Below are 8737 nucleotides of genomic sequence, written 5' to 3'. Positions count from 1 at the left end.
AATGCTGCTACCCACTCAGCCTCAGCTCAACACAATGAAAAAGCAAAATGAAAGTCATCAAAACACCCTTTAGACATCACACTTAAGACATTGTCAACACCTACAGAGCAAATCATCCCCAAATTATCTCAGTACACAAGGGAAAGGAAGTTTCCTAGGCAAGGAAAGAAAAATAACTCAATGTAAGCCAAAAATTATCTCTTTTAATACAAAATTCCATTCTCATAGAACAAATTTATTTCCACTGAATAAATAGATCTGCTCACCGTCCACGGGCGAGATTACTGCCTATAGTAAGGATGAAATTCTCTTGCCTTTCTGCAGTTTGATTAAAATATAAACATTAATTGCAACCGGCTTTACTCTATTTGGATACAAGTATGAACACTTGGGGCTTTGAGGACATTGCCAAATGTATACAGCACCACTCTCACTGGGGGTTGTACTATAACCTGATTTATACAGCTCCACGCATCACTTGCATGTAGGCTTATCAATGTAATTATTACAATTATGATAAGAAGGATCTGGCCTTTGCACTTGCATGTTTAATACTGTTAGCACGTTCATGCTCTTCCACTATCTATTAAAAACCCAGCAAAACAAACAAATGAGCAAACCCCAACGGGTCAGAGCTGAATGCAGCAGTGAGGAAACACAATCTCAACTCAAAAATGGGAATTCCAATGTGTCATGTTTTTACTGATGGCATGGAGGGCGATGCCAGATTTACAGAGGTTCGGAGCTGTCCCTCCATCTCCAGACACACGCAGCTGCCACCAAGGCTGGGGGAACGACTCTCCAAGAGAAAAAGCTCACCGATCCTGGCTGGAGCTGCAAATAGCGACATTGTTGGGAGAACATTTATGGGTTTATCTCTGTTAAAACACACTGTGCGGGGTGAGGCCGAGCTGCTCCCCGAGGAAGGAGGGCAGGGTGGGGAGGGTGACCTTGGGAGTGCCACCCTTTGCCAGGAGGTGACAGAGCCCGCTCCCCTCGGGACAGCAGCGCTCCGAGCAGCCCCTTTGGAGCTCCGCTGGGGGAATAACCTCAATTCACCTGCATAAAGCACCCTGACAAATGGACACATTGGGTATTTCTGGACCAGCCCCACCGTCTGAAGGTCCTGAGGGCAGCGCCTAGGGCACGCAGGCGCCCGGCTCTGAGAGCTGCCCTTGGCGGCCCCACCCCAGGATAAGGCGCCCGTGGGTACATTCGGCGGGGCGGACGGGGGCAGGGAGCGGCGTCAGGAGCGGCTGCAGACCGGGATCGTATCCAGAATCGAGTCCAGGATCGGGTCCGCGATCGATCCCGGGATCGGGTCCGGGATCAATCCCGGGATCGGGTCCGGGATCGATCCCGGGATCGGGCCCGGCCGCTCCGGCCCCGCCGCCGCCTCAGCGCTGGGGCTGTGGCGCCACCTGGCGGCCGCGCGGGGCCGCGCTCCGAGCCCGGCCTGGGACCCGCGGGGACACAACAGCGGCGGGGACAGCGCGGGGACAGGGGGACAATGAGGGGACAAGGGACAATGAGGGGACAAGGGGACAATGAGGGGACAAGGGACAATGAGGGGACAACGGGACACCGCCGGGACAAGGGGACACCGCCGGGACAAGACACCAACGCGGACAAGATACCAACCGGGACCCGCCCGGGCAGGGAAATCCCGGGGTCTTTGGTCTGGCTCCGGGAGCAGCGGGAGAAGGGCGGCGCGGCCGCGGGGATGCTTTGCTTTGCTTTCCCCGATCGCATCCCCCCATTCCAAACTGGAAATGCGGTTTAAATCCCCGCTCCGGAGCTCTCTGAGTGCTCACCCCGCTGCCAGCGCCGGCAACATCCCCGCGATGCCTCCCAGTGCCTCCGGCAGGCCGGGAACCAGCGCTCCGGAGGGATGCGCTCCCAAATTTCCCGATATTTTTCACTGTCAGGACAGTGCGGCAGGGATGCAGATCGCAAATCGGATTTGTGACGGTCTCGGGTGGTATCTTGGCAAGAGACGCTGTACAGGGGTTTTTTTTCTCTGTTAACATCACAGTGCATCGAACTGTTATTAATAAAATAGCGTTCAAGGTTATGGGGGTAAGGAAATCTCTGTGGGAGAAGCTGAAGTTTCAGGTTCAAGCTTTGTATTCCTATATATATATATATATTTGGGGATGTATATATATATATATATATATCTATATCTGCATTTTTTTTCAAAACGTTTTATTAGGAAAGCTATACCAGACGCATCACTGTACAATGATTAAACATTACCTTTACAATTTATATTCACTTGAAATTACAGAATAAATATATGCACATTGTTGTACCTTTGTGTGTGTGTGCGTGTGTGCGTGTATGGGTGCATGAGAGAGAAAACATTAAAAGTGCTTCCTACAAAGCTGTTAGTGAGAGGTGCCCATTAGCTTTTGCTTTTTTTTTTTTCCTTTTTTTTTTTTTTTTTTTTTCCTTTTTCTCCGTATATTTGCATGGCGCTTTTATTAGGAAAGTGCGGATGTCCTCCAAAAAACCATGGCGTCATGACGAAGTGTCACTGAGCATCCCCTAGGTGTGTGCGCCACGTGGTGACATCCTTTGGGCTGCTCGGCTCCGGGTGCCTCCCCCCGGCCCCCGGGATTCCCCCCGCGACCCCCGAGCCCCCCGGGAGGGGCTGGGCTGGCGGGGGGTGCGCGGAGGGTGAGGGTGAGGAGTGTGCGTGCGAGGGAGGGAGAGAGACAAGAGTGAGACATTCGAGCAAGACCCTCCCCTCCCTTCCCTCTTGCAGTTTCCAGGCATGCAGCAAACTGCGCTCGTTTGCTTCTTTGCATTATTTTTTGGTTTTTTTTTTTTCTCTTTTAAATAAATGTACAGAATCTGTGCCATGATGGGCAAGAGGAAAGCAAGCCAGAAAATGCCATCTTCCCTCCCCCTCCCCTCCAAGGGAAAATATCAAGGAAGTTTACTGCCAACGGAAAAAAAAAAAAAAAAAAACACAAAAAAAAACGAAAAAAAAGAAAAAAAAAAAAAAGAGGAAAAAAGCAAAACCAAAAACAGCCAACGAACAAAACAAACAACAAGAATAAAGAAAATAAAAGGGGAAAGAAAAAAGAGAGAAAGAGACACACATAGAATTTACTTAATCAGGATCAATACAAAGATCCCCCATAATAATAATATAATAATAATAATAATATAATATAATAATAATAATAATAATATACCTTTAGACATGGCACAGTCAAAGTCTCAGTTTCAGTATAAAAAATAATGATTGATTAACATCTGCTGGCAAAAGTCTGCGAAGGCACTTCGTCGATTACTGATCTGAGAAGGGCCCTGCCCCGCAGCGCGCACATCTGGCGGGGCAGAGCGCACAGCTGGATCCTCTGCTCGCGGGCGGCGGGGCCGGGCGGGCGGCGGGGCGGCGGTCAGAACCGGTACGTGGTCTTCTCCAGGACTTCGAGGTAATCCGGCTTGGTTTGGAGTTTGGCCCTTAACTCGAGGTATTCGCTTGTGGGGGTTTGGTGGTCCGGGAAGCCCTTGCCGGCCGCGAAGAGCAGGGTCTCCTTCAGCCTGGCGTCCTGCTGCAGGTCCGGGTATTGCATGCCGGGGGGGTGGACGTGCAGTTCCTTCAGCTTGGGCACGGTGCCGTACAGGCAGTCCACGAAGCCCACGGCGCAGGGCGGCGGGCGGTCGCGGTCCCGCGGGGCTCCCCCCGCCGCCGCCGCCGCCCCGAGCGCGCCCGCCGCCAGCCCTCCGCCCGCGGGGTGCTGGGGGTGCACGGCCACGATGGTGTTGAGCTGCGAGCTGGACACGGCCAGGCTCCACTCCTGCTCCTTCTCCAGCAAGGTGCGGTAGCTGCTGCCCGGCTCCGGGGCGGCGGCGGGGGCGGCGGGGTGAGCGAAGCCGCGCTCGCCGCCGCCCCGCAGCAGCTCGGCCGCCTCGCCGCCGCCGCCCGCCGCCTCCTCCTCCTCCCGCGGCTTGTAGATGGGGTTGTTGCACATCTGGGTCACCGGGTGCGGGATGTAGTCGTAGACGTGGCCCGCCGGGGGCGCCTTCTCCGGGGACCGCTCCCCGGGGCCCCCCCCGCCGCCGCCGCCCCCTCCGCCGCCGCCGCCGCCCTCGGGGAAGAGGCGCGGGCAGCGCAGCGGCACCGAGCCCAGGTCCGCCGCCTCCGCCCGCGGGCCGCGGAACGGCAGCTTCCGCCGCCGCCGGCGCAGCACGAAGGCGAAGAGCCCGGCGGCCACCAGCACGGCGGAGAAGAAGAGGACGAGGAGGCTGAGGATGAGCACGGAGAGCGGCACGGCCGCGGCCGCGGCGGCCGGGGGCAGCTCGTAGGCGGCCGCGCCGGTGGCGGCGGGCGGCGGAGGGGCGGCGGCGGGGGGCGAGGCGGCGGCGGCGGCGGCGGCGGGGCGCAGGGCGGCGGGGCACAGCGCGGCCAGCTCCAGCGAGCGCAGGTCGCGGCGGGCCAGCGGCTCCGGGCTGGCGCACAGCACCTCGCCCACCACGCTGACGGAGCTGAGCGCCTCCAGCCACTGCTTGAGCGGCACCAGCTCGCAGGTGCAGTCCCAGGGGTTGAGCTTCAGGTCGATCTGCACGATGGCGTGCAGGTGCTCCAGCACCCCGGCCACCGGCAGCGCCAGGAAGTGGTTGTTGCGCAGGTTGAGGCGCGCCAGGGAGGTGCCGGCGAAGGCGTCGGTGGGCAGCGTGCGGAGCAGGTTGTCGTTGAGGAAGAGGAGCTTCAGGTTGGGCATGAGGCTGAAGGCCGCCGGCTGGATTTCCCTGATCAGGTTGTACTCGAAGTACAGGTAATGCAAACTCTGCAGGCCCCGGAACATGCCCGGGGTGAGCCGCTCGATGTCGTTCCCGTTCAGGTACAGGCTCTTGAGGTTCGGCAGGTTGATGAACGCCCCGTCCTGCACGTAGGAGATCCGGTTGTTCCCCAGGTGTAAGAGATCCAAGGAGGAAAAATTCCAGAAATCGGAGCGGTAGATCTTCTGGATCAAATTCCCGCTCAGGTACAGCTTCTTGGCGTTCAAGGGCCTGGGCAGGAGCTCGGAGATGTTGTGGAACCCCCGCTCCTTGCAGTTGACCGTCAGGCCCAGGTCGTTGATGTGCAAACTGCAAGAGCAGCCGGTGGGGCAGATGATGGGGATGGGGGGCCGGGTCTGGTAGGCAGCCACGGGCGGTTGGTTGGGCCCGGGGTACAGGCCACGGGGGGTCGGGGGAGGCCGGGGCGCCCGGGGCTGCTTGGTGGGCTTGGGCTGCTTGTTGGACGTTTTGTACTCAACAGAGGAAGCGGTGAAATGGAAGGAGGACAGCATGGAGGAAGGCTTCGTAGGCCACGCGTTCTCCTTGCTGGAGGACAGCTGAGGGATGCCCAGGCTGGCTTCCACCTCGGAGTCGGACAGCATGGGGCAGAGCTTGCTTCTTTTGATTTCCCGCAGGTCCTTCCCGTGGAAGTGGAAGGGCGTCTCGCAGGTGATGTCCCCCACCAGAGCAGTGTAGGGGATGCGCTCCAGCCAGCTCTTGAGCTGCACGATCTCGCACGTACAGTTCCACGGGTTCTCCTCCAGCTGGATCTCCATCAGGCTCCTGCCAATGTGGTCCAACATCCCGCGGTACGACAGGACTTTGAGGCGGTTCCCCCGCAAGTCCAAGTGGGTTAAGGACACAGACTTAAATAAATTGGTGGGAAGCATGGGGATAAGATTGTCATTTAGGATAAGGACCCTCAATTTACTTAGGTTTCGAAATGCCCCGCTTTCAATCCGTTTAATGACATTGTAATCTGCCTGCAGATATTCCAGACTTTCCAAACCCAGGAAAGTGTCGTTCCTGAAAATGTCCAATTTGTTTTCGTGCAAATACAACCTCTTCAGAACTCGGAGCCCGTTAAAAGCCCCCGTCTGAATGTCCTGCAGTGCATTGTTCCCAAGGTTAATAGATACAGCATTGTTCAAGTGAAGAAAACTGTTGGTGTACAATTTCCTCATGGAATTCCTCTGCAGATAAAGTTTAAAAGGTCTCGACCACGACTCTGTTATCTGACTAATATTTATAAATCCCTTGTTGTCACAATGTATATGGAAAAGGCTCTCCTTCACTTCACAGTAACATGGATCAAAGCAGGGCTCATCCAGTTCCTCCGAGTCCTCTATCAAGGGAATAGGTGTAGTCCATGCTAGAGCAATTGTGCTTAGAAGAATTATCCACAACATCCTTCCTTTATGAAGCGTCTCTGCCGTGGAAGGTTTCATCATTTGTTGGTGTTTACAAAACTGCAACGGGAAGAGAAACACAGATTTCAGTATTTCTGCCCCGTCCCTCTCCTCTTCCTAAGCCCCTACCTGCTGGACTCATGTCGGGCTCCTGGAAAGTTCAGCAATTGTTGGGCAGACGTTCCCAACCAACTCCAGGGGTGTCGGCTGGGCGAGCCTTGCCCTGATTTATACTCGAGAGATGTTAGACGGCTCCATCACGCGATAGCAGCCTGCCTTGCTCCCCTCCCCGTGGTAAATGCCACCTATAAAGGGGACAGCACATGCAGCCCCACACAGCACCACGAGCACACCGAACGTGTTGCGTCTCTCCACGTTTCCCAGGCGTCGGAACCGCCCGGATCTCATCCCCGGCTGCGATTTTAGCCCAGGAGCCATCACAGCCTGCCTCCACTCCGGGGTGGGGGGGAAACACACCAAGTGTGGGCAGATTTCTCCGGTGTCGCACCACATCCTTCATCCATGCAAACTCCCAAAGTTACTGAACCTCCACCCTCCAATCTCCCTCCCTCCCGGCTCGATACATTCCACACGCGAGTTCCAGGGAATGTGCGGGGTTTGCTGGTGTCCCTGGCAGAACGGTTCCCCTCAGAAATCCCCACACTGTCTTTACCGGAGCAAATGGTTAACGACCCTGACTGGGAAGGAAATCTTCCCCTCGCAAATGCACCGGTGAATTAATGCAACTGGTATATTATCAGATAAATACACACCACATATTAGTCATTTTAGCTGATTAAAGCATTTAGAGATGATTAATCTTTCTAAAGCACATGCCCATGCGATCAGCAGATCTAAAGGGAAGTGACAGCTGAAGAGGCACCTAGGATTGAAACGCTCAGCCTGCCTTGGATTAGGGCATTTTGTGCCCCCTGGACCAAGCAGGAGACCCGGTTAAAAAGCTGAAAGTGGAAGAAAAAAAATACCTTGACACTTACCAGCCGATAAATTCTCTATCCTACTACACACGATTCCGAATGAAGACACCATTCTTCTCCAATCAGATGAAAATAATACTGCCCTAATGAGATGCAGCTCCTTCAACATATGGTTTCACCCTTCCTTTCACCAGATATTTTAAATGTATGGGCACAGGGAAACGCTAAGGATGGGAATAATAGCGGTGGTGATGCAGCCTTCCTTGAATCCCTGAAATGCCCATTAGAATGATTCGGAGCGATCATTGCTTTTAGTCTCAATCTCCCAATAAAAAGGTCCTTTTTGCCTTCCTCGTGTAAGAACTAGAAAAAATTGCCCCCCATCCGCAAACTTAAGAGCAGAAAGATGCATTTAGGGGAGAGAAATGCCGGAGGAACAGGAATCCTTAGGATCAACTTGCAAATGAAACCCTCCCCTGTGGGAAAGAGGAGATGGTTGAAAGCACGAAAAGAGAAATACCCTCTGCAATTAAAACCAGCATCTAATTGGGGAGAAGGGAGAGAGACGAGAGCTATATTGCAGTATCAATCTCTCTGTCTCCTTTGCAAAATATTAGCCACTTAAGTTCTTTCTCTTCTGCAAGGGCTGTAATAAAAATAAAAAAATAAATAAAGAGGATTATTATATCTTCTTTTTGGAAGAGGGGGGTGTCTTTGACCCTAGGCGGAAACAAAAGGATCCAGAAAGGTTGTACTTACCGGTTTGCAGGAGAGATTTTAGCACATCTTTAGCAAAAAAAAAAAAAAAAAAAAAAAAATTATAAAAAAAAAGGCAAAAGAAAGGAAGGGGGTAAAAAAAAGAAGGCTCGAGTTTAAAGATTGCTGGTTTCTCTCTGCCTCTCCCTCTCTGTGGCTCTCTCTCCCTCTCTCTCTACTCCTGCTGAAGCTGAGGCAAAAGGAAAAAAAAAAAAAAAAAAAAAAAGGAGGAAAAAAAAAGAAAAAAAAAAAAAAAAAAAAAAAAAAGAAGCAAGCCTGAAACGTGCTGGGAATGCAATGAGCCCCTCAATGATCTTCTTTAGGATGCAGAGCTGCTGTTTGGCACACTCAATGGAGGAGGGAGGAGAGGGGCTGCTGCAGGCTCCAGCGCCGCCGCCGCCTTCTCCGGGCAGCAGCGGCAGCGCGGAGCGGGCGCTGGGGCGCGGCGGGCGCGGGGTGCGGGGCGGTGCGGGGCGGTGTGTGCGGGTGTGTGTGTGTGTGTGTGTGTGTGTGTGTGTGTGTGTGTGTGCACTGTGTGTGTCTGTGTGTCTGTGTGTCTGTGTGTGTGTGTGTCTGTGTGTGTGCGCGCTGCCGCTCCTGCCCTGGATCAGGCTCCTCCACGTCATGAAAATCAGCTTCAAGCAGGGGAACAAACGGAGGGGGCGCGCTCGGCTCCAGGTCGGGGGCGCGCATTTGGGAAGCCCTGACTACACATTTTTTTTTTTTTTTTTCCCCTTGCCTTTTTTTTTTTTTTCTTTTTTTTTTTTTTTTTTTAAAGAGGGAAGGAGGGGGCTGGTTGGCGGAGAGGAAGGGAAGTGGGGAACGAGCAGATGGGGG

At 53.9% G+C, this 8737-nt stretch overlaps 1 protein-coding gene across 3 annotated transcripts; it reads right to left on the bottom strand.

Moving 5' to 3' along the window:
- Positions 1 to 3413: 3413 nt before the first annotated feature.
- On the bottom strand, positions 3414 to 8027 carry SLITRK3 (SLIT and NTRK like family member 3). 3 transcript variants are annotated; one of them, XM_058844450.1, is made up of 2 exons: positions 7904 to 8027; positions 3414 to 6266 (listed from the first exon to the last, which is right to left on the bottom strand). In XM_058844450.1, the coding sequence occupies exon 2, from the start codon at positions 6246 to 6248 to the stop codon at positions 3414 to 3416; it is 2835 nt and encodes a 944-aa protein (XP_058700433.1). In that variant the 5' UTR covers positions 6249 to 6266; positions 7904 to 8027. The 3 variants fall into 3 exon arrangements, with proteins under 3 accessions (XP_058700433.1, XP_058700431.1, XP_058700432.1); XM_058844448.1 differs by having other exon boundaries at positions 3414 to 7287; positions 7904 to 7979; XM_058844449.1 differs by lacking the exon at positions 7904 to 8027 and adding an exon at positions 7205 to 7851.
- Between the last annotated feature and the right edge of the window lie 710 nt (positions 8028 to 8737).

Source organism: Poecile atricapillus, chromosome 8 (assembly GCF_030490865.1).
Source record: "Poecile atricapillus isolate bPoeAtr1 chromosome 8, bPoeAtr1.hap1, whole genome shotgun sequence".
NCBI lineage: Eukaryota > Metazoa > Chordata > Aves > Passeriformes > Paridae > Poecile > Poecile atricapillus.
The sequence above is the reverse complement of the archived record's forward strand: the minus strand, read 5'-3'. Positions and strand labels throughout refer to the sequence as shown.

What these genes read in the sequence shown, in the direction of transcription:
- SLITRK3 (XM_058844450.1), bottom strand. Translation starts at nt 6,248, where the DNA reads ATGATGAAACCTTCCACGGCAGAGACGCTTCATAAAGGAAGGATGTTG.